Source organism: Hypanus sabinus, chromosome 12, assembly GCF_030144855.1.
Source record: "Hypanus sabinus isolate sHypSab1 chromosome 12, sHypSab1.hap1, whole genome shotgun sequence".
NCBI lineage: Eukaryota > Metazoa > Chordata > Chondrichthyes > Myliobatiformes > Dasyatidae > Hypanus > Hypanus sabinus.
The window spans coordinates 86,380,917-86,407,512 of NC_082717.1; the positions used below are offsets into that span (position 1 = coordinate 86,380,917).

The 26,596-nt window shown below is 39.6% G+C and overlaps 1 protein-coding gene across 2 annotated transcripts in view; it reads right to left on the bottom strand.

Moving 5' to 3' along the window:
- Window positions 1–24,594, bottom strand: part of adgb (androglobin) — a 226,354-nt gene extending 201,760 nt beyond the window's left edge. Inside the window, exons 1-4 of one of the 2 annotated variants that reach the window (XM_059986363.1) lie at window positions 24,500–24,594; window positions 20,258–20,426; window positions 5,354–5,446; window positions 2,124–2,195 (exon numbers count right to left, since the gene is read on the bottom strand). In XM_059986363.1, coding sequence (XP_059842346.1) covers window positions 2,124–2,195; window positions 5,354–5,446; window positions 20,258–20,426; window positions 24,500–24,567 — 402 coding nt within the window. In that variant the 5' untranslated portion in view covers window positions 24,568–24,594. Of the gene's footprint in view, window positions 1–2,123; window positions 2,196–5,344; window positions 5,447–20,257; window positions 20,427–24,499 lie in introns of both variants that reach the window. The other variant, XM_059986362.1, reaches the window with a different exon arrangement.
- Window positions 24,595–26,596: the final 2,002 nt, after the last annotated feature.

The window sequence follows — 26,596 nt, forward strand, 5'->3', positions numbered from 1 at the left end:
TCATTTCCTGCAAGACGCCTCACTTGTTGATCATATCCAATTTATCTGGAATGAGAATATGTCAGATGTTGTCTTGTGATTGATGGCTTTATTGGAACATTAAACAAATGATGTTCTAGCTTTTGGGCTTGCAAAATTTATAAACACAGATGGCAGGGGAACTCAGGTCAGGGAGCACGGAGAGGAATAAACAGTTGGTGTTTTGAGCTGAGAGCTTTCATCAGGACTGGAAGGGAAGGGGAAGGAGCCAGAAAAAGAAAGTGGGCGAAGGGGTAGGAGTACAAACTGGGAAGTGACAAGTAAGACCAGCTGAGCAAGAAGGTAGGTGGGTGGGAGAGGGAGGTGAAGTGAGAAGCTGGGAGATGATAGGTGGAAGAAGTAAGGTGCTGAAGAAGAAGGAATCTAATAGAAGAGGAGAGTGAACTATGGAGGAAGGAAAGGAAGAGCGGCACAAGAGGGAGGTGATTGTATTTGATAGTCTACTTTATGTACTATAGTAAGAATTAGGTAAATAAGGTTAAATAAAAAATGAGAGTGGATTGGTACGATCCAATTTCAAAATGTAGATTTATAACTTGTGTTTCATCAGCATAGATAACATACCCACTGAGTACTAACACTGGTACAGATCAAGTGGGCACCATGTCCGATTTCTGTGCTGGAAATTCTATGTAATCTATTGAACAACCATGTTACCATGAGGGCTATCTACACCAGTGTAGCCTGTCATGTAACAACAAGTAAGCAATCAGCCACATGAACACTGATTGCAATTGTAAATCAGTTCAGCAGTCTTGCAACTGAAGTCAGAAGGTTGTGGATTTAAGTCCCACCATATTTTTGACAGAATCTAAGGTGCAGGTTTTCTGAGGGACTACTGCACCATTGAGACAAGATGTTGAACTTCTCCTTGACTTTGTTTGCCATCCCCTTGACTTCAAAGACTATTCAAATAAAAACAATGGAGGTCTTGCTCCGTTTCAGCGCTAATCTTAAATTTACCTCTTCTGGTTACTGACCAAGTGGCTAGTTTCTTATTCCTATTTAACATCACACCTTTCTTAACTTTAAACAGTTCAATCAGATGTCCTCTTCATCTTCTCTTCCCACCCTTCCTCTGCAGGCAGAGAGTTGTATTCCAACATTTTCTCATCCTCCTTCTTATTACGTTACATAACACCAAAACCTCCATTTTCTGGTTCCACCAGGTTTAGGCTGAGATTGAAATGTGTGTTCAACAAAACAAAACAAAGCACATCATCACACTAACTATCCTTCTACTCAACCACAAAACAAATCTGCACATAACTGATGATTCCTTTATACAGTATTTTTTATGGAGGCTCTTCTTGCTCCTAAAAATTGTATTTTATATAGGGTAATTTAAGCCATTACCATAGTTGTAACAGTAATTTGAGAGATTTAGCACTACAACATGCTGATTTTCAATATGCATGAGTGACATACCCTTTACCACTTCCCTAAACCTGGAAATCAGGACACTGCATATAAATTGGTAAACTGATTTATTATAGCCACATCTACGGAGGTACAGTGAAAAACTTGTCTTGCACACTATCCATACAGGTCAATTTATTACAAGAGTGCACTGAGGTAGTACAAAATAGAACAGTAACAGAGCACAGAATAAAGTGCTTCAGTACTGCGAAAGTGTAATACAGGTGGTCAGTAAGATCCAAGGTCACAACAAGGTAGATGCTGAGGTGAGGAGTCCATCGTATCATAACAAGGACCCATTCAGTGGTCTTATAACAGTGAGATAGAAATTGTCATTCAGCCAGCTGGTATGTGCTTTTAAGCTTTTTTTATCTTCTGCCTGATAGGAGGGGGAAGAAGAGAGAACGTTCAGGATGGGTGGGATCTTTGATAATGCTGGCTGCTTTACTGAGGCAGCAAGAAGTGTAGATGGAATTTAATTTCAATAAAATAAACATAATCCCAATAAAGTAGACATAAACATAGACATACACCTCCAATAAAATCAGCACCCAAAACATGCAGGCAAAATATCCCTATGGTGTCCATGTTTAACAAACATTAAGTATTTTGTGAAAATGAGAAATAAATATATGCAATGTTTTGTGAGACATTATTGCACTCACCTCACTCTCTAGAATATGCTCATTAGCAGTTAATAAGTCAAACCATTTTTCTCTCTTGACAACAACAGGATTCTGTAATTAATGTACAATATGTTATTAAAAGATCTCTACAGGTCATTGGAATAATACAGAATGGGGCAGAACTTGGGATTGATTGACAACCCCACCCCAAACAATCACCATCTTATGTTTCACTTGAAGCTGCCATTATGTTGTGATTGGTTTTAAATAACTAAACTGTTATAATCCATGAGAAACAATTTTATTTAGCACCAGAGTGTCAGTATTTTGATGGAAGGCTATTAGGCTATTTAATCTTGCTTTGCAAACTTCCAGAACGGTTTCTTACATTAATTCAAGAATTAACAGCCATTTTGAAACTTTGCTCTATCTTTTAGTTCCATTGGCCAAACTGGAAATCACTTTCACAAAATCAACCATTTCCTCATTAAATTCCTAAGTTCCTTACATTTCTTTGCCAGTGTCAACTTCAAGTTCATAAACTCAGCATCTAATTGACACAGGTCTTAAGTTGTCATTATATTCAAACCTAGCAAACAAACAGTGCCTACTATTTTTTTTAGCCCACTTTCAGACAGCCATACCTACTGGTCTTTATCTGGCAAACAGATTGCATTTTTTAGCCCTTTAACTGAATATCTGGCAAATGTAGCACGTGTACTAAAAATTAATATCCAAAAGACACACTGCATGCTCTCATATTTTAATGCATTAGCTAGCAAGTAAATTCTGCTCCTTGGTGCTTCAAAATAATAATTTGTATGTGTGGAAGAGAAAAAATGGATGCTGAATCTAGAATCCAATAATCACGAACTTCCCAGCTATCAATAAACCTTGTCCTTTAGTCACCAATTCTCAATGGTAGATAAACTTTGAAACCTATGATCTTATTTCTAAATCATGTCCCTCATCCTTGAATCCAGGATTCATTGCAATAATATGACTCTTAAATTTCAACACCTAATGGGCCTAAAACCCAACCTCTTTGATCCAGAATTCTTAAGACCAGCAGAGGCCTTCAGCATCTACTTCTTGAAACAAAATCTGAACAGTATTACTGAAAGTATAGCTTCCTCTATGTTGGAGAAACCAAATACAGATGGAGTCATCACTTTGTGGAGCACCTGTGCTCAGCCTGTAAGGATCCAAGCTTCCTATTGCCATGTTAATTCTCATGTCATTCTTATTGTGACCTGTCTGTCTGTGGCCTTCTCCATTGCTATTGTAATGCCAACATGAACTTAACAAACAAAAGCTCATCTTCCGTCTTGGCACTTTGCCACCTTTTGGAACAAAAATTGAATTTCCCACCTTCGGGTAAACTGTTCTCAATGATTCCCATTACTGTGCTTATGTCCCTTCTTTTGCCTCCTTTCAGTACAAAGCCTGTTATATTTAGCAGACATTTGCTCAAGACCACATCTGTCTTAATCAATCTCCATATTGTCTTTTGTCCCACATCTCACTCCTTCCACATGCTCTGTTTTAAGAACTGAAAACCCTTCTTTCTTCTCCCAATTCTAAGGAAGGGTCCTTTAACTGGTTTTCTTTTCCATGGATACTACTTGATCAGCCGAGTTCTTCCAGCATCTCTTTAGCTTCATACCTCAGCATTTGCAGTTTTATTTGTTCCCTAGTGAGTATGAGATCTACCATAGGTCACTCAGACAAACAGTACATGTACATACACACTTGTACGTACCTTTAAAACACTGCACTCTTAATATGGCAAGATCCCCATTAGAGTCCAATGACAAAACTTGCATTAAGTGACACCAGAAGCTTGTCCAAATACCAAAGAAAGAAAATGCTAATAATACTCAGCGTCAGGCCATATATGAGAGAAGAGGAAGAGAGCTAAAATTTCAAGTTAAAATGTTTCATGCTGAAGATTCTGTCAGAGAAATTAACTTACCTGAAGTAGTAGAATTCAATATTAAATGCAAAAGCCCAGGTGAAAGATGAGGTGCTGTTCCTAAAAGCTTGCCTTGGGCCTCATTATACTATTGCAGTGGGGAAAAGAGACTGACAGAAAGAGGGAGAGGATGGAAAATTAAGTCTTCTGGACTTCATTTTAAAGACAACGGACAATCTAACAAAAATTTACTCAGTGTTACCTCTTGAGCCCCCCTGGCCTCTGCTACTGCTATATTCAGTGCATAAAACTGCTTGATGTTAATGGCTCACTTCTGTTTGTAACAATGATATATAATTTTCCTCTATAATCCTCTTCTTCTTTTCTTAGCCCATCACCCCTACTGGGATATAGACCCCAGCTCAGCAGAATTCTCTATCTTGGGCAGTCTTTCAAATTGTCCCCAGGTGTACCCATCTTCGGAGAACCTTCCTCTTTCAGGGATGAGCTTCTGTTGATGTTTCTCTAGCAATGGATTTTTATAGCATTGGGGGGCAGGGGGTGGGGCTCCATGCCCAACCTTCCACCTTTCACAACCAGGCTGAGGGCCATCTATGGTGGAGATCAATAATTCTGTCTGCTTTTTGTATTTTCTACATGTGCCTCAACAATTCCAAAGAAACATGTGGCTGTTTCATGTAAAGAAACTGTTTACAGTTTCCAATGACCCTTCTTTTAATTTCCTCATCAAATTGTATGGCAACACAATAAAATGATACAGCTCTTGTAGGGGTAGAAAAATACACTGCAATTTGAAACATTGTTATGCTGCAACTTAAACCAAGTGTGTTTACTCAGTTTCTCAGCCTGCCCAAGGATGCTCAGCGTGAAATGTTAATTTGGTTGTTCTTTCCCCAGCTGCTGTTTGCAGCATTTTCATTTATTACCCCACTTATCTGTTTGTGGGAAATGAGTACATCTAAAAAAATGCACGTTACTGTGAGCAAATGAATGAAAGCTAAATACACCAAAGTCGATGACTAAAGGTTTCTAAACTGAGTTTTTGAAAACTAGCTATATAATGAAGAAAATGTTTCAAACAGAACACGACTTCATGTAATGACAATCACTCTCAAGGTTCCTTCAAAGGCACAGTTGTTGGTAGAAGATAAAAGTTGGAAGAAAAATCATCCTGAAAACAACAAATCAGGAAAATTTAGGAACAGCACCACAAGGAACACAAGACTGGCACACTACAAGTTTGGGTTCCAAATCTACATAAGAATTCAAAAATCATCACAATAACTTTACAGCTGCTTCTGGAGACTAAAGATAGAGTACACACCAGACTGACCTTCTGCATTAAAAACTCATGAGGACGCTTCCAAGAGTGAACTTTCAGAGAAGGTGGTAGTTCAATTTTCCCTTCTGGGTCGTCAAATGACTGCTGTATAAAAGCAAGGTAATAATTCAATTAAAAACAATCTGAAGCACAAACAGGATTCATTTTACTCCAGCCAGTTACAGGAAATTTACAAGAAAGTGCCAAAATTGCTGCTTTTTCGGCATTACTCAGTCTCCATTTTAACTACTCTTTACCAGCCACCTGTGCTGAAAATTGAAAAATTGCTACTGCTTTGTTACATCATTTACTTTGCTATTTATTTATGGCTGAAGATTATTTCAGAAGAAATTCCTTTTAAGCATACGGCATTAATGTGGCATTAAGTATTTCAAGTACAAGTACACATGTGGGCATTTGAGAATTTAATTATGATCCTTTTGCATCATACTTTGTGAGCTAGGACTGAGAACTTGGTAGAGCAATGGAAAGGGAATGACAATGAATGGTTCGGAGCACAGCCTATGATTGTACACACCTTCTCTTTGGTAAGTTATTGACTTGAATCTAGATCTTGGCAGTAGGCAATACAAAAAATATATACTTTCCAGTAACTGTTAGTTTTCTCCTATCTTCAGCTTGAATATTCTTTTGTAGATATCTGCTTTTGAATTGAATACTAGAGGCCATTTATGGACAGCAGATTCAGAAAATAAATTAATTAATTTAGTTGTGTCAAAAACATGATATCCAATGATAATTTAATTTGTATCTTCATATAAAACTGAGAGCACATAATAATTTCTCTTGACCTAGTTAAGTATTTTGCTGGGATTTAACTTCTGCAAGCCTCAGAATGGTATCAACAAGATTGATTAAGTTAGGTACAGATTAGGCTTTAGGGAATACTTAATCAGATTTTGAAATACTTTGAGGCAAATGGTAAAGAGTGGAGGAAGGAAAATGATTCAGAAAATAGAACTGGTTTCAAAACATAGTTTATCAGTGCAGATTAATAATTTACCCAACTTGCCAGTAAATGTACCATTTAAAAAAATTATAACTGAGTGTACCCCCTGACTTATTTTTTATTCATTTACGGGATGTGTGCATTGTCAGCTAAACCAGCATTTATTGCCCATCCGTAGTTGCCCTTGAGAAGGTGGTGATGAGCTGCCTTCTTGAATTGTTGCAGTCCCTGAGGTGTAGGTATACCCACAGTGCTGTTAGGGAGGGAATCCAAGACTTTGAGCCAGCGACAGTGAAGGAACGGCGATATGTTTCCAAGTCAGGATGTTGAGTGACTTGGAGAGGGATTTCCAAGCGGTGGTGCTCCCAGGTATCTCCTGTTCTTGTCCTTATAGATGGTAGTGGTTGAGAGTATGGAAGGTGCTGCCTTAGGAACTTTAGTGCATTGTTGCAGTGCATCTAGTAAATAGTACACACTGCTGCAGCTGTTTGTTGATGGTAAAGGGACTGGATGGTTTTGGAAGGGGTACTAATCAAGTGGGCTGCTTTGTATTGGATGGTGTCAAGTTTCTTGAGTGTTGATGGGGCTGCACTCATCCAGGTGAGTGACAAGTATTCCATTACACTGATCTGAGCCTTGTAGATGGTGTTCAGGCTTTGGGGAGTCAGGGAGAGAGTTACACACCACAGGATTCCTAGCCTTTGACCTGCTCTGGTAGCCATGGTGTTTATATGGCTAGACCTGTTCAGTTTCCTGTCAATGGTAACCCCCAGAATGTTGATAGTAGGGGATTCAGTGATGGAGATGCCACTGAATGTGATGGATGAGCCTCTCTTGTTGGAGATGGTCATTGCCTGGCACTTGCATGGCTCAAATGATACTTTGCAACTTGTCAGTCCTAATAGAAATTAAACATGCACTTTCTTTCTTTTACAGGACATGAACAAGCTCATTATTTATTGCCCATCATTAATTTTCCTTGAGAAAGTTGATGTGAGATTCCTTCTTGAAACTGTTACAAGAGCATGGTGGTGGACAAACCCAAGTGCAGAACACAGGCATGGAGACAGAGTCAGGAGGCATTATTAACATAGTAAGTGTGGAGTCAGTATCCAGGAGCAATACTTGTCCTAAGAAACTTGAAATGAAGTTGCTCACACCAGAGTTGACCAACAAATGGGCAGTTCCTTCTTGTGGTCACAGGATTTTTATACTGCATTTGCTGATGGAAAACAGGTATTTGTAGTTAGTGGAACCTGGGAATGATTGGGAACTAAATGAGCTGATTGAGGCCCAATTCCTGAGGAAAATAGCCAGGTGGGCGACTGCAATTAACAATGTGAAGGTGTCTCCACAGAACTGTTTAATAGGGAGTTCCAAGATCATCATTCAATGCTGATGGATTTCTAAGTCAGGACAGAATACAAGTTGTAGGGGAGTTTGCAAGTAGTATCATTTCCATGTGCCTGTTACTCCTGTCCTTCAACAGTGGATTACTCTGTTAAAGAATACTGCACTTATTAGAGCAGTTTTCTTTTACTTAACAGTACCTCAAAGTAACATAAAAATTGTGAATTCATGAAATTAACTACTGTGTTTTCCTTTGAAACATTGCCACATAATTTTGCAGTAATGTTGCATGCAAAATCATCCAAGTATAATTGCAAAATCATCCAAGCCATGGTTGGTGCAGACTCGAGGGGCCGAATGGTCTACTTCTGCACCTATTGTCTATTGTCTATTATCACTTAGCTGGTGTTGGGGTGAGTCATCTGTGGACTGGGGGGAGGGGTGTCTGGACTATAAACATGCATATTATGCATCATTATATTTTACCGATATTCTATATGGGTTTGTTGACTCGAGGATTGGATATCAAACCATAGTGTTGTGGGCAGGGTGGTGTTGGGGGGAGGTGCATTGGGACTCTCTTGCTCTGTGAATGTGTTCTTGTGTGTGGCTGTTAGTAATGTGTTTTTAGCACTTTGACCCCATAGTAATGCTAAGGTTGTATCGTGTTTGGCTATATTCATGTATGGTTGAATGACAATTAAATTTGAATTGAACTGAATTATACTTTAAAATGTAATTTTGATTGCTGTTGTGCCAAAACAGTGATCAACTTATTCCACGTTATTATTCAATAGTATCCTATCTTCAATATTTAAAAAAAATTAGTTATAACTATTTAAATGTTGGAATTATAATAATAGCATTATATTACATTTTGTTTATATATTTGCTTCAGTTAAATTCCATGTTTTTTTGCCTTCTATATAAACAGGCAATGGTAGAAATCATATACATATTAACAAGAAGGTAGTATACTATGATCAGAATTAACTATTGGACCATCATCTACTGAGGCATTTGCCTGGGATTAAAGATGACTTGCTTCCATTCTGGTTTTGTGGATTCTGAGGTGGCTCCTCAATGTCGAAACTGCAGATTCTTGTACAGATGAGCCAGAAGGTATCTGGCAAGGCAAGTAGATGAACAGTTTTTGAGCTGGTTCACTTCTGCTGCTGCCTATACAGGATTTGTGAACACCCAATGGCATGGCACTGGGGTTCACAGTAGCATCCTGAATGCCCCCTCTTCATTTTTGAGTATTCATAAGCCAGAGCTCTCCAAGAGTTGAAGAGGATGTTACACTTTTTCAGTGGATGCTTTGAACATATTCTGGAATGTTTTCATCACTCTGCTTGGTTATCTCCTCCTATGACGGAGCCCTGGAATAGTGTGTCTGTTTCTGGAGTCTAGTGTTGGATATACCCAAAATAGCTCAGTGGTAATGACTGGGGTCTCACTGCTGGGAATGTTGACCTTGAAGGGGACTGTGATATTGGTCGTCTTATCCTTCTGGGTGAATTCAGAGCATTATGTAGAATCAGCATTAATGGTCACTTTCCAGTGCCTTGAGGTGCCTACTATAGGTGGTCTTGATCTCAAAGCACATGGGAGGATGGGGATCATATTGGGACAGAGAAGGTGATGTCTGTCTTTGTTGAGATGTGTATCCTGAGATGGGAAATATTCCAGGGTCTTGTGAATTCTTATTGTAAGGTGGCCAGTGTGATGCAGCAAGGCAAGTTGCATCAGACATTTAAAATGCAGATATTAAATGTAAGGCCCAATCTCTTGTATGCATTGGAGAAGGAATCTACAATGACTTTTTTAAAAAGATCGTTTTTGTCATCCTACAGTGCACAAGTGTAAAGGAGAATTAAATCATTGTTACCCCAGATCTAATGCAGCATTAAAAAAACATAATAAGCAAAAAAAAAAAACACATAGACAATAAATATAAATATAAAAGCAATCCTATAAAACACAATGCACAAGTAACTGTTGGAGTGTGACCATTTACGTAGGCTGATTATATGTACATAAAGTTAACATTAGGTACAGGAGTATCTAAAAATAAAGTGACTGACAGGAAATGATAAAGAGACTCTTGGGAAGAGGAGCTCTTCTAGGTAGCAGCAGTGCATATGAAAACAAAGTTGGACAGTGACTGTATGAGTGTAGGTGTGAGGGATGGAGTGTAAGAGTAATATTTGTAATTTTTATTTTATTGAGATACAGTGCAGAACAGGCCCTTCCAGTCCTTCGAGCCACACTGCCCAACAACCCTGGATTTAATCCTAGCCTAATCATGGGACAACTTGCAATGACCAATTAACCTACCACCAGTACACCTTTGGACTCTGGGAGGAAACTAGAGTACCTGGACGAAACCCATGCGGCCACAGGGAGAATGTACAAACTCCTTACTGTGACCCCTTTGTAGCTACCGTTGTTCAAGGCATTGAAGGTTCCCTGATACATTCACCTGTTCTCTGATGCGAACAATGAGATTGTGAATTTGTGATCAAAACTCCTCACTGCCAAACTTTATGATAACAACAGGGGTACTGATTTTTCCTAAGACCTTTTTATTATCTTCCTTGACTTCTAGATAGTGAGGAGTTTCAGGACATTTAGTTCTAATTGGTTACTGTGGGTCAGGATGCTTACATTGAGGACAGATTTGTGACGGAGGAAGTCTTGACTGCATCTCTGTTTATCAAAGTCAATGTCAAAATAAATTTATTATCAAAGTGTGCATGTTACCATATACTACCTTGAGATTCACTTTCTTGCAAGTATTTACAGGAAAATAATGAAATGCAATCAAATTTATGAAAAACTATATGTAGCCAATGTGCAAAAGATAAATTATAAAGATAAAGCATAAATACTACTGAGAACATGAGCTGTCGAGTCCCTGGAAATGAATCTGTAGGTTGTGGAATCAAATCAAAGTTGTGGTGAATGAAGTTATCCACACCAATTCAGTAGCTCGTTGGTTGTAGGGTAATAACTGTTCCTGAGTCTGGTCATATGGGACCTAAGCTCTTGTGACTCCTGCCTGTAGTAGTGAGAAAAGGGCATGGCCTGGATGATGTCAGGGTCCATGATGATGTTGCAGCTTTCTTGTAGCGCATTCCATGTAAATGTGATCAATGGTGGTGAGGGCTTTGCGTGTAATGGACTGGGCTGTATCCATCACCTTCTGTAGACTTTTGCACACTTGGGCATTGTTATTTCCACACCAGATCATGATTCAACCAGTTAGGCTACTCTCCTCTGTATATCTATAGGTGTCTGTCAAAGTTTAAGGTGAGATGCTGAACCTGGACAAACTTCTAATAAAATTTAAATTTACTGACCCTCTCCAGCTTTGATCCCCTGTGGAGAACTGGCTTATGAACCTCCAATTTCCTTCTCCTGTAGTCAATAATCAGCTCTTTGGTTTTGCTGCTTTGAGTGAGAGGTTGTTGTTATGGCACCATTCAGTCAGATTTTCAATCTTTCCAAGATAATTTCACCCCCATTTTTGGCTCATATTGCAAGAGGGTTAACAAACTGCAGAATCTTCTGCATTCTCTCCATCCACTATGTTATTTAAGTTATGGTTGTACCTCTGCCTTCAGACACCTGTAGAGGCGTTTCTTTTCATTGAAAAAAGGTGGAACTTCCAATTCAGGAACTTAATGACTGCAGTTGATTTGCTCCTCGATCTCCACATCATTCTCATCTGTGCTGTTTCTTTGCTTGGTAAAAGGTCCAAATATGGAAGAATTCAGGATAATTCAATCACAATGGATATTCTGAGGCCCTATTATCTGGAACCAGATAGATTATTAGTGAGGTGCTATCTGAGGAGAGCTGTATTTGTGGGATCCTTAAGAGATCTGACATTGATTTTCTTGTCATGAGGATTGTCCATTGAGGTCCTAACATTCCTAGTCCTGAAATTCATATTACAGAGTAGTTCCTTTGGACATAAGATAGCTGTTAAATAATTAGTCATGTTCACAACACCAGCTACATCTGCTTGCCCAGTCCAAGTTCTCAACCCCTAACTCCAGTGGCTCACCTTTGACAGCTTTAGCCCTTCACCACCCCACTGCTCAAGCCACTTGCTTCAGCCAAACTTCAGCCCTCTTGGCATTGGTCACATACCTGACCAGTGCACTTCCTGTATTACTGCAGTGGTCACTTTATTGGCTCCAGGAGGTTTTATGAAGTACTGACAACCTCACATTTTCTATGATGACACTGCTGAGAAAGACACTGCACAGGTTGTACAGTTATGGACGTGAGACAGAAATTCCACAGGCGCAGTGCCCCAAGGTCTTGCTAGTCCTTTGTTTTCGCCTGCCAATAAACCTCTTAGTCCCACTCTTTCTTTGCCACATTAGCAAACAACCTCTTCATTAGCAGAGTATGCTTAAATTTAGTCTCTTTATATCCATTTTTATTGTTCAGAGTTTGATATGATTCACAGGCCACTGATTGGCAGTGTTGTTGGACTCCTATGAAAACTCCTAAAATTGTTTTCTTGATTAAAGTCAACCTAAATAACCTTGATTGTCTGCAGTGCCCTGGATAAGCTGGATTTTTACCACTCCCATCCAAAGCAATTCAGAAAATTAAAGGGGTTCTGGTTTACCTTAATCCAAACAAAAAATAAGTAATAATTTTATTTATTTAATCTTTGGATGTGGATACCATTGACAAAACCAGCATTTCATGCACATTCCCAGATGTCTTTAAGTGGTGAAGAGCCATCCTTTCAACTACTGCAATTGATCTGGTGAAAATTGATCTGCTAGAAGTGGGTGTTCAGGGATTGTAACCAGGCATAAGAAGTAACACTAGCAACTATCTAGGACAGGGAGGTAGGAGAAAGCTTGAAGATAATGATGTTGCTGTCCTTGGTTTGGGAGGTTAAAGGTTTGCGTGGTACAAGGTGGAATAAGACTAAGCCTAAAATGGCCAATCAAGTATGATGTTTGTCCTAGATGCTGTTGAGCTTCTTGAATGCTATTGTATCTCCAAAAGTCTACTAAATACAGACTATTCAACCACGTTATAATGTGCTTTGTAGTAATAAAAATAATACTTTGGAGGTCCAAGGATGAACTAGCCACCTTGCCCCTGATATGCCTTGCGTTTATCTGGAAAGCTTAGTGAAGATTCTGGTCCATGGTAATGATGGCATTTAACAATGGTAATGTCATAAAATGTCAAGAAGAGATGATTGAATTCTTCATTGTTATAAATATTTTTGCTGTCATTTGTGTGGCAAGCATGGAACTTGTCACTGTCTCATCACATGAAAAACTGCATGGGGAATGTAATCATTCTTACTTCAGGCATTGTTATAAATGGCAACCGAAGGTTATTGAGCTAAGGACACAACCTTGGAAAGCACTTGCAATGATGTTCTGAAACTGAATGACTTACATGAACAGCCAGAATCACCTTGTTTTTTTTTTGTTAGGTAGGATGCTCATCAGTGTAGATTTTTTTCTTGATTACTGATAACTTCAAATTTGTCACCAGTCCTTAGTTAAGTGTGCAATCTAATGCTGTTTTGAGATTAATGGTAAGCTTTCTCATCTCATGGCTGAATTTAGCTCCTTTGCCAATGTTTGGCCCAAAGCTATAATGAGGTCTGGAGCTGAACAGCACTTGCAAAGCCAAAAATGAACACTGTTGAGCAGACTATTAATGACTGAGCTGTCTAATGGCACTGTTTATAACACTTTCTATTGTCTCATCAATGATTGATTCCATCCTAATGTTCTGTAGTGCCAGTTAAATGAAATTGTCTATCCTTTGATTGGACATAATCTTATCAATTTCCCACTTTTGTGGATAGTGTTGTAGTTTGACTGGAACAGCTTAATCAGTGATATAGCTATTTCATTAGACCATAAGATATAAGAGCAGAAACAGGCCATTCAACCTATTAAGTCTCATTCCATCATGGCTAATTTATCATCCCTCTCAATCCCATTCTCCAGCTTTCTCCCCGTAGCCTTTGACATCCTGATTAATCAAGGTCCTATCAGCCTTTGCATTAAATAAACCCAATGAACTGGCCTGCACAACTGTCTGTGACAATGAATTCCATGGATTCACCATCCCCTGGCTAATAAAAAAAATCTTTATCTCTGTTCTAAATAAATGTCCCTCAGCTCTAAGTCTGTAATCTCTGGTCTTAGACTCCCCCATTATATGAAATATCCTCTCCACATCCACTCTGTCTAGGCCTTACAATATTCGATGGGTTTCAATGAGATCTCCCCTCATTCTTTTAAACTCCAGCAGGAACAGGCCCTGAGCCTTCAAACACCCTTCGCATGTTAACTCTTTCTGTCCTAGGATAATTTTTGTGAACATCCTACGGATCCTCTACAATGTCAAAATATCATTTCTTAGATAACGGTTCACAGTACAGATTTTTATGGTCTGATAAATGCCTTATAAAGCCTCAGCATTATATCTTTTCTTTTGTATTCTATTCCACTTGAAATGAATCCTACCATTACATTTGCCTTCCTTACCACTGGCTCAACCTGAAAGTTAACCTTTTGGACTGCCAAGTCCCTTTGCATCTTAGATTTTTGAATTTTCTCCCCACTTAGAAGATAGTCCATGCCTTCATTCCTTCTGCCAAAGTGCATGACCGTGCACTTCCCTAGACTGTATTCCATCTGCCATTTCTTTGCCCATTCCCACAATCTGTCCAGGTCCTTTGGCAAACATCCTGCTTCCTCAACACTACCTGCCCTCCACCTATTTTTGTGTTGTCTGCCAACTTAACCACAAAGCCATCAATTCCATCATCCAAATCATTGACATATAACTTGAAAAATTGTCCCAACACTGACCCCTGTGACACACCACTAGACACTGTCATCCAACCAGTAAAAGCCCCTTTTATTTGCACTCTTTGCCTCCTGCCAATCAGCTCATCTTCTATCCATGCTAGTATCTTTCCTGTAATACCATTGGTGTTTATCTTGTTCAACAGCTTTGTGCATAACACCTTGTCAAAAGTGTTCTGAAAATCCAAATAAACAACATCCATAGACTTTCCTTTGTCTATCCTGCCCTGTTATTTCCGCAAAGAACTCCAACAGATTTGGCAGGCAATATTTCCCCTTGAGAAACCATGCTGACTTTGGCCTATGCCTAAATTACCCCAAAACCTCATCCTTAATAATAGATTCCGACATCTTTCCAACCATTGAAGTCAAGCTAACTGGTCTATAATTTCCTTTCTTCTGCCTTCCTCCCTTCTTAAAGAGTGGAGTAACATTTGCAATTTTCCACTCCTCTGGAACCATTCCAGAATCTTTCAGCTTCCCAAGCACCTTCTCACTCACTCCTGCCCCGACACTTTCGAATTTCTGGCATTCTGCTAATGTCTTCCACTGTGAATATGAACACAAAATACTTACTGTTTTGTCTGCCACCTTTTTTGTTGCCATCCCTACCTCTCCAGCATTATTTTCCAGTGGTCCAATATCTACTGTCTCTCTTTTACTCTTTATTACTGTATATCTGAAAAAATTTTGATTCTTCTTTTATATTATTGGCTAGCTTTCCATCGTTTCTCTCTTTATAGCTTTTTGAGTTATTTTCTGTTGGTTTTAAAAGCTTCCCAATCTCTACTTTCTCACTAATTGTTGCAATATTATATACTCTCTCCTGCCAAAGGCTTTCGGCCGGAAACATCTCCTGTACATTTTTCCATGGCCTGTTGAGTTCCTCCAACATTTTGTGTGATATACTCTCTCTTCTGCTTTTATGTTGACCTTGACTTCCCTAGTCAGCCATGGTTGCTTCATCTTCCCTTTAGAATACTTTTTCATCTTTCAGAAGTTTCTTTCCTGCACAATCCAAACTTCCTGCGAAAAACCAGCCATTGCTGTTCTGCTGTCATCCCGGTTAGCACTCCCTTCCAACCAACTTTGGCCAGCTCCTCTCTCATGCTTCTGTAATTCAGAACTCCACTGTAATACAGATACATTGACTTTAGCTTCTCCTTTTCAAACTGTTCGGTGAATTCTATCCTATTATGATCACGGCCTCCTAAGGGTTCCTTTACCTTGCAATCCCTAATCAAATCTGGTTCATTACACAACACCCAATCCAGAATTGCCTTTCCCGTAGTGGGCTCAACCACAGGTTGCTCTAGAAAACCATCTTATAGGCATTCCTCAAATTCCTTTTCTTGGGTTCTAGCAGCAACCAGCTTTTCACAAGCTACATGGTAATCTCCCATTGTAATTTATATCCCACATACTAACTGCTGTTCAGGGGCTTGTATATAACTCACATCAGGGTTTTTTTTATCCTTGCAGTTTCTTAACTCTGCCAACAAGGATTCTACATTTTCTGATCCTATGTCATCTTTTTCTAAGGATTTGATTTCATGAATAAACTCGTCTCGGGTTTCCAGCTGGGTACAGGTATCGATTTTAACTGATATTTCAAAGACAAACTCTCCCAGCTTCATCAGACTTGATGTCTGGGCACATCTAATCCAGTGGTACTTAGAACCCTATTGTCCATTCCTCCTGATTGGTTGGTTCTCATTCAATCGGGTTTCTGCTGTCCCACCTTGTTTATAATTGAATTCTAGTTCTTACTTAGAGCAGGACCTTTGTCTTTGTCAAAATTCTTTCCCCTAGTTTTATTTCAATGGCTTCCTTCACCAGGCGGTCCCAATTTTCATTGGCAAGGCACAGTGGTTTTATGCTGTCGAAGTCAATCCTCTGGCCATTGCGAATGCAATGTTCTGTTACCGCTGATTTCTCTGGGTAACCCGAATGGATGAACCTCCTGTGGGCCTTGATGTGGAAGATGTATCTGTTTTGGTTACCTGGAGAAATTGGCAGCAGCAGAACGCTGCATTTGCAATGGCCAGAGGACTCACTTCGATGGCACAGAACCACTGTGCTGCACCAGTGGCTTTTGGGACCGCCTGGTGAAGGAAGCCATTGAAATAAAACTAGAGGAAATGAATTTTAACAAAGATCTCGCTCTAGATAAGAACTGGGATTCAATTGTAAACAAGGTGGGACAGTAGAAAACCAATTGAATGAGAACTAACCAATCTGGAGGGATGGACTACGGGCGTGGGATGGTATCAATACCACCAGACTAGACATACCCAGGCATCATTCCTGATGAAGATGGCAGAGTTTGTCGTCAAAACATTGTTTAAAATTGACACCTGTACCAGGCTGGAACCCTGAGAAGAGTTTATTCGTCATATATGCTGGGAAAGCATAAGATCCTTTTTCATTTGATTTCATTTTTTACCAATTGAGTTACCACACCCCTTCTGCCTATCTGCCCGTCCTTTCAATCTATGTATATCCTTGGATGATAAGCTTCCAACTATCATTTTCTTTCAGTCACGACTCGGAGAAGCCCACAACATCATATCTGCCTGTATCTAACTGAGCTACAAGATTATCTTATTCTGTATACTGCATGTATTCAAATATAGCACCTTCAGTCCTATATTCATCACCCTTTTTGATTTTGGCCCCTTGTTACACTTTAACTCATCCCACTGACTGCAATTTTGCTCATCATCTGCTTGTCCTTCCTCACAGTCTTACTACACACTGCATCTAGTTGTATACCAAATGCCCCATCCTCAGCCCTACCCCCTGCCAGATTATTTCCTAAGCAATGTAGTGAGGATATTATTAGATTTTACTACATCCAGTGTGTCTGATCATTTGTCAATATCACATGCAGTGAACCAGATTGGCTGAAGACTGGTTCTAAGATTGTGGGCAACTTAGAAGGAAACTGAGGTGCATCAACTTCTTAGCATTTCTGGCTGAAGGAGGTGATTTAAATTAGGTAATGTCTGAATCTTATAATTGTTACTATTGTGATTCTTTATACAAATGCAACATGCCAGAGTGATTTATTCATCATTTCAGAGGGCACTTCAGAGCAAATGGATTGCTGAGGGTCTAGGGTTATTTGGAAAACAGGATATCAGCACAGCAGCTGAGATTTTACGAAAATTCAGTACTTTCATCAGCTCTACTGGTATTAGCTTCCTACTTCAATGGTGGGATAAACATTCACAAATCTAGATTACAAATCCAAATGTAAACTTCTATAGTAACATAACAATTGTATCTTATTCTACTGCTAGGGCTGTCCTTTGGAACTGAGTGCAACTTGCTTTCAGACCAGTTTTGTGATTCCTGAGTAGCTGCTGAGGATTCTGCTACAGGGGATATTGGGGAGAAAGAGGAAGTGGGGGCAGGTGAAGATGTAGTTTGGGAAGCATTGTATTTCATTCACTCATTTGGTCTGAACCTCTGTTGTGCTTTGAGGAATGGAATCCCAGTTCAATGCCATGCACAAACCATCAATAACAACCATCAATCAACCATCACACCATCAATAACTCTTGGAGACGTGAGTTAAGGTAGGCTTTTATTGGCTGGAAGAAAGCACAAGCAGCAAGCAACCACCACACAACATCCTGGAGACTGAGGAAGGAGCTGTGCCTCCAATCGCTTTTATACCGGGGTCTGTGGGAGGAGCCAAAGGAGCGTCAGCAGGGTGGGGGTGGGGGGTTCAGACAGGTATATGTAGTTCACCACACAAACCATCGTCTGTTTTCAATAATCACATGCCAGGAATTCCCAGGAATTGGTGGGAATGTTACACTTGCTTGTGAAGTTTTTAAGAACTTTCCTGAATCTTTCCTTCTGTCTACCTGCTAACCTTGGTTGTGACAGAGATTGAGATCAGAGTACTTGTTCTCTTAGTCTCTGGTGTCAAGCATTGTGAAAAATGTGACCTGCTTATTAGGGGTCAGGTGAGCATAATTAAGGTGCTGCAGAAAGCTAATATTGGTTCACCTATGTTGCCAGTGCATTTAGAGGATTTTGTGGAGACTATGTTGGTGGTACTTTTCCAGTAATTTCTAGTGCCTACTGAAGGACGTCCACATCTCTAAAGTATTCAGGAGTGGAGGGATCACTGTCAAAATCTCAGAGCATCTGTTCTTCCCTCTGATTCAATCGTGAAGAAGGTACACCAAAGGTTCTGAGTTTGAGATCTGTTTTGCACCAAAGATTTTTATAAATTCCCACATTTGTGCGGTGAAGAGCATTCTGATTGGTTGCACCACCACCTGGTATGAAGGCTCCAATACACAGGATTGAAAGGCTGCAAAAGATTATTGACAGCAAGCTCCATCATGGGCACAAGCCTCCCCACTATCGAGTGGTGCTTCAAGAAGGTAGTAACCATCATTAAAGATCCTCACCATCTGGGAAACGCTCTCTTTAAATTACTACCACCAGAGAAGAGGTACAGGAGCCTGAAGACACACACTCATTGATTTAGAAACAACTTCTTCCCCTCTGCATTGGGATTCTGAATGGTCCAAGATGCCATGAGCACTACCACACTATCCTACTCTTGTAGTATTTATTTTTTTATTGTAACCTACAGTAATTTTTATGTCTTTAACTGTAATACTGCTGCAAAACAACAAATTTCATGACATACATCAGTGATATTCTAATTCTGACTGAGTTTTGACACATTATATCAACAATATGGAAAATAAATGCATAAAAGGAGAACTGAAACAAACAAACAGAGCTTTGGTTTGAGGCTACTGTTCCTTTGTTTTCCTCTGAGATTGATCTTGAATATCATATAAGCCAATATGGTCCATCTCTTTCTCTAAATGTAATCATACATGTATGAATCTAGCTGGCACAAACAGAAGTACCTCTTTTGCATCAGTTTCCAAGACTTGCCTCCTTAAGTTAGCCAGAGAGTTTATTTTCTCTTCTCAGCAAAAAAGTATTTGATAAATCATGATTCACATAAAAACTATCAATACATTGGGTTTTTGACTCTGAGGAAAAGGTATTATAAGGTATTATGCTGTTGCTGTTCCACAGAAATTGAAAAATGCTAGTATTTTCTATGTACATAGAAACAAAACTCAGCTTCTGAACATTTAAGGGAGTGTCTCAAACAATTCTAATCAGAGTTCAACCCAATGAGTGTGCTGGAGAGTAAATCTTATTGTAAATGTTGAAATAAAATTTGTCAAAAATAAACCATCCAAACCTTTTTTTAATATAGACAAACATGAAACTCGGGTGTGGGTTCCATCCATATAGAATTTTAGTTACCAGTCTACTCCTGAAGATCATGGTGGATCTCAACAATTAAATCTGATCAAATGATTGTGCCCTCTGTCAATGCTTTTTAATCAAAGGAATTTGTAAGGGGAAAGAAAGCACTGCTTTAGGTAAAATGGTGATCAATAGTCCACATGCAGTGCACAGGAAAAAACAATCCTCATTTTAAATGACCAGGTAGTGGGGATTAGTGATACTTACATGGATCATTAAGATATCTGGCAGAATAGGTAATTTCTTCATTGATTTTTCAAAGGATCATGCATGTCTGTTCATAAGCTAGCATTGCCACTATTTAACACACAACATTGTTTGTTCAAACCCTGGTGTTAACCATCAGCGTTTCAAAAAATAAAGAGCTAGAAGTGATAAAGCATTCAAACAACTTACCAGACTAGGGCTTTTGATACTTTTTTCCTTCTCTTTAGCTGGCTTAGCAACTTCCCATTTCTCAGCATTTACATCGGCTTCATTCCATTCAGGCCAGAGTGGATATCGACCTTTCTTGGCTTCAGTAATGTCCCCTGCTATTCCACAGCTCAGAATAAATGAAGTAGCACTGCAGAGGAATTTGAAGTCACAAAGACAAATACTTATGGATCATGTTAAACTCAGAGCATCCAGAATATTTCAAAGCTGCCGACTTAAACATTCCTAATTGAAGAATAGTTCAAATTCTTTTTAAAAAGGTGAATTAAGATAATATCTTAAGAAGAAAGACTCATGAGTTGTAGTGAAATGTAAGTGTAATGTGGATTATTTACGCATAGCCTTTGAGCTGGAAGAAATTATTGAATAAAATATTTGGCTGTTTTCTCTAATATCTCTCCAACTTTTTCTTTGTGCATCCATCAATGCCCTTTCAAGGACAGTCTACTCGATATCCTAATTATCTCTGTAAAACCTCTCTAAATTTGGCAAGAGAACTAGAGTCAATCACATGAAAAGTACCACCTCTTTTTATTGATCTTTTAGCCACTGGACAGTTTCCCTTTATTTATTCTGTCGATGCCCTCATCTCTGACAAATTTTCAATTAGTCTTCTCTACTTTGAAAAAGTACCCAACCAGGCCCTCAGTCCATTCCTACGACTGATATCTCTCATGCTAGGAATGATTCCACTGAATCGCTTAAATCCACTTAAAAATTCTTCACATTTTCATCTGTGCAGTACATCAGCTTTGCATGTATTAGTATAAAGGAGGCCAAACTTTGTAATTACAGGACATTCAAATAAATAACAGTAATTGAAAAGCTTATTTCTTTAGCCTGGACCAACCTCTTAATAAGCTGAGGTCCAAAAAAGAAAATATTGGAAATATGCAGAAGATCTCTTGGCAGCATTTGTGGGAATAAATTCATGTTACAGGACAATAAACTTTCATCAAACTCTTCATCAGTTCTGAGAGATCAAAAAATTCTAACATTAATCCTTTGTCCACAGAAGCTAATTGATCTGCTGAGTATTTTCTGTTTTTTTGCAGAGTTGCAAACAGATGCATTATTTTGCTTCTTATCCAACATAATTTGTCATCCCTTTAATTCTAGTCTTGTATCCATTCCCTCCTTTGTCCTTTGTGCTGTTAGTGACAGCTCTGGTCAACTATCTGAGTTCTCACCTTTGTATTCCCTCCCTAAACTTCTGATACACTCTCTCTTTCTTTAAAGCACTAAAAACTGCCATCATTGACTGAGGTTTTTGTCAACTTGTCATGTCCATACTTTTTGTCTGATTACACTTGTGCAAAGCGTAAGGGAATTTTATAAATGCAAGTAGCAGATGAGCACCAGGATTAAATAGAAATCTGGCAGTTAAAATCTGACAGAGCTTCTCATTCTCACAGAGAGGAATGCTGTTCACACCTCTGCTTTCCCAGAACGAGTAAATTCAGCCGCTGGTTATCTTGTCCCTCGATTGTATTATTTCTTCAAGCATATCAATATTATCCATCAACAATAATTCAAATTAAATCAACCTGGGTACATCTTAGAAGTGCAAGAGCAGTTTTTTTCACAGTAATTGAACAGTTGTTCTAAATAAAGCACAGAGATTGCTGGTTGAATCAGGCATAGGTCATCATCTGAGCTGATGACAACTTGGGCAGTTTCACAAACTGTCATTTAAAGGGAACCGAAGAGACACAACTTACTCTTATTTCCTATAAATATGTGAGCTAACTCATAATTATTTACTCATGCACACACCAATTATCTTTAACACTTCTTCCCACATACATCCTCCCAGCCATCTGCATTTACTCAGTCAGATGCAATAGCTGTTAGGGAAATTTATGGCCATCTCTCATGCTGTGTCTACAAATGCTGTACAACTTGTGGATCAAGATGCTGAACTGGATCAACTCGTTTTGCTGAAATTGATTTATTGTTGAGAATGGAATAAATGTAAAAATACTCTATATTTAAACAAAATGTCTGGCATATCCATCTATTTATACTGTGGCAAAATACCAGAAGGAAATCTCCAGCAGCTGACGCTGATACGATCTGAAAATGGTGTGAAATGATGAGTGTATGTCAGCGGCACAAGCCTATAATGGGGTTCCTTATCTTATCTCACTTACATCTGGAAGTATCAGTCTCTTATCTCAAGGATCTTTCTCAAAATGACCTCCCTAGGAATTTCTTGGTCAATTATCACTTTCTCCCTTTGATGAATGTAATCCTAACCAATTCAATGAACTGAATAGTCTTTCTCATTGCAGTCTGACTTTCCCAAATGTCATTGTACTTCGACACCCTGACAGAATAATTTTAACAACCCACTTGCCCTGATGTTTAACTTAAGTGTTTCGGGAGATCACTGAGTGGGTTAGATCTAAAAACTAAACCACAACTCATTGATAAATCCAATAAATCCAAGTGAAAGTCATTTAGCTAAAGCAGTAAGAATTTGAAACTTGTTACAAAATGCTGCTGTTGAAGTAAATAGCTTAAAAAAATTTAAAGGGAAGCTAGGCGCTGACAAGAGTGAATGAACAGGTGAGGTGAAATTTGATGACAGAGGCACAAGTGTGGCAGTAACACTGCCTAATACTACATCTTGGGCTAAGTGGTCTGTACCCACGCAATAAATTCTGTGAAGTGTACTTTAGCATGCTGCCCAAGTTCTAAATAATATCTGTGGGTTTGCTCTTAACTTTGGTTACTGGCCTCCACAAAACTTACATCTAAAAGTATCACTACCTTATTTTTATGTGCAGAGGAAAATAACCTGGTGGTAATTGGCTGGGAAGTAGAAAATAGAACTGGGATAAAGAGAAATGTATATCAATTGATGGAATGTGGCTAGTAGTGTCACCTGATATATGTTCACTGTGGATATCAGTGACCTGAACGAAGGAATTAAAAACAGCAGCATCCAAGGCTGGCGGGAGATTGTGGGAGTTACTAAGGGTTATGAATAAATGAAATGAATGAATGAAATTGAGGCAGATGGAGTTCAACGTGGGGAGCTAAAAGTCCAAAACAAAATTAGCACTGAAGAATGTTCCAAAATTTTCTTAATGTAGAGATTGTAGATTAAAGAGGTAATTAATGCCAGGTACTGCACATAAAAGGTGAACATTTTTCGTTGGAGTACATCTATGAAATATTACCTCTAGTGGGGGAATAAATAAACGGAGTATAGCAGGAAAACTATCACACAAGCGTTCACGATACAAATCTAAAACTTATTCTCGTGTGAATTTCCAGCATCTGCAGATTTCCTCGTGTTTGCGTTCTCTAAAAAGCTGTCGAATCAATTTAAAATTTGAAGATCTATCTCATTTAATGGGAAGTTAAGTAAATTCTTCAAGGAACTCCGGATAGGTTAGGTAAATTTGATTATCTAATTGAACTGAAAAATGTACTCAAGGAACAGGATATCACTGTTTCATGTGTCCTGGGAACAGCAGCTTCAAAAACACGGTGCGCATGTCTGTCTGGCGGCATTCGGGATATACAGCATTTGCTCCGTTCACAGCATAAAGAAGCTGGAGGCCACAGCAGATTACTATTGAAATGTAAACATTGGGTTATGCAGTACAGAGCGCTGACTTCAAAAATCCCCCCAGAGAAAGAGAGGGAAATGCGGATGAGGGTGATCTTACACCTTCCATAATTAGTTTGCTTTTAGACCAAGCAACAATTATTGGCCGAACGAATCAGTTATGTGTGAGCTTACTACGCTAAATCCAAATACTGAATACCAACACAAAATACTAAAGGAATTCACCAGGTCAGGCAGCATCTACGGAAATGATTTACAGTCGACATTTAGGGACGAGATCCTTCATCAGGACTGTCAGTCATCAGGAAGGGTGAGATGGAGTGGTGGGGGGATGGGGGAGTTGGAGGAGATGGATGAGGGGAATTAGGGGGATGTGGACGGAGTAAACTAGGAAGAATAGAACAAAAGAGGGAAAAAGACGGTTAAGGGATGTGAATCAGACGAGGGAGTTGGGGAGGGGGTAGGAAGAGTGAGAGAAGAGGGAAGTTGGGGGGAGGGGAGTGAAGAGGTGCTCACGCCGAGGCCTCTGCCCACCTTCCCTGCCATCCCCACCCCCCGGGCGGGATTCAGTTTCCGTTTCCAGACTCCCCCGTGGCAACTGGAACTTATCCGGCACATACCCGCTGTGAACAGGGGACGGACTCAGCTTGAGGACCGAGTCGGTCCGCTTCTTGCTACCTTTCGACATCTTGGCTGCAGCTGCACTCCGCCGGCCGCCGCCGTTACCAGGCAACGGGACGCGACCGCACTGGTGGCCCGCAGGGTCCTACTGCCCGCTTGTACACCGCGAAGGCATTCCTTACCCCCAAACTTTGCAACTGTGTCGGTCTCCATACTGCACAGATTCCCTTCTTCCAACGCGATAACTTTACCAGTTTAGCGTGTAAATAAAAGTTTCTTCTTTTATCCGGCCCTAGCAGGTCTGAGACGAATTGACAGTCCTCACTAATACAAACTGTTCATAAAGAGTACAGTAGCTCATTGATCTCAGATAAGAGAGTTGGTGAAGGGGTTTGACTGTAAGCAGTGGGGCTGGGGCACTATCTTGGATGTGTTTGCACCTGCGTCTCGTTGCTATCGACGTTGCTTCTTGAAGGCCCAGTTACTCACTCGTTCTTTCTATCGTTGGTAGCACCTGTACTAGATGAGAATAGTTTTAAACCGAGGTGGGCTGGTTGTAAATCTGCGGAAATAGGTGAGCTGGGAGATGAGCGGCATCTGATAGGTGAGGTACAAAGGAAAAAAGTTAGGTTAAATAGCGGAGGGAGAGTCTGGTGAGGTGAGCTAGGGAAGGAGGAAAGGCATTTAAGAACTATTTTAAAATGAAATATATATTTGGTCATTTTTTCAAAATTATGACAGGAAAGCTGCTATTACAAGCAACTTGATGTATGTGCTTTCAGTTTTTGCAATATAGGTCAGAAACAAGTATATTTATTACACCAGTAAATCTTCCATGGAGTTGCTCCTGTGATATCTGGAGTTTTTATTATATAATTCGATGAACCAATTATAACCAGGCCAGTGATTTAGAAGTATAGAATAGATCTGGAGGAACTGGGAGTCTTGGACTTTGCAAATTAGGATAAAATTTTGGGACTAATCAATACTTTGCAGGAAGGACAGGGATATTACACTGTAGCTCTGAAACTTGGGGAGGACCACAGTCATTAGGTGTGGTGGTGGTGGGAGGAAACTACAGAGTTTGGGATGAGTGTGAAGCAAGAATACAGAATCATGTTTTGGGAGTATGGGAAACTCAACAGTCCTGCAAACTGCACAGCTATGTGTGTCAGAATCACTGGGTAGTGCAACATTAAAAGCAGGCCCTTCCATCTACAATCTCCACACTGGCTCTTTCTTTTACCCACATATCCCATTTTCCCACATTTAGACCAAATATTTCTATGCCTTGCCTATTTAAGTGCCTCTTAAATGTAGCACATCTGATTCCACTACCTCCCCTGGTAACTTATTCAAGAAATGAACCACTCTGTGTAAAGAAACTTAACCCTCAGATCTCCTTTAAAACTTATTCCTCTCATCCTAGAGCTATACCCTCTTGCTTTTGATACACCTTCCAAAAGATAAAGATTCTGCCTGTTCATCCTGTCTATGCTTCTTATATACATTTCTCAAGTCACCACTTAATCTCCTTTACTCCAGGAAAACAAGCCCAGCCTATCCAATCTCACCCCATAACTAAACTCTTCCAATCCAGATAACATCTTGGTGAATCTCCTCTATACTCTCTCCAGTGCCATCACATCTATCCTAGATTGTGGTCATCAGAACTGCAAACTATACTCCAAGTGTGACTGAACCAGTGTTTTTATAAAGTTGCAATGTATCCCAACAAACAAACTAAGGAACCCTGCTAAATAGATATTCAAATTTTGAGCTTTGGGGAGCAGCAAATATCATGATTTCAGAGCATTTCTAAACATTCTTATAAGCATGTAATCAATCAGGTTTTTGCTGTAAACGCAAAGTACACTGCAGATGCTGTGGTCAAATCAACACATACAAAAGCTGGATGAACTCAGCAGGTCGGGCAGCATCCGTTGAAATGAGCAGTCAGTGGATGCTGCCCGACCTGCTGAGTTCATCCAGATTTTGTACATGTTGGTTTCTGCTGTTAACCCCTGGGCTCTTCCATGTCCATAGTTTTCTTGGGTGTTGCTTGAAGACGGTATTACCAATTATATAATCTTTTT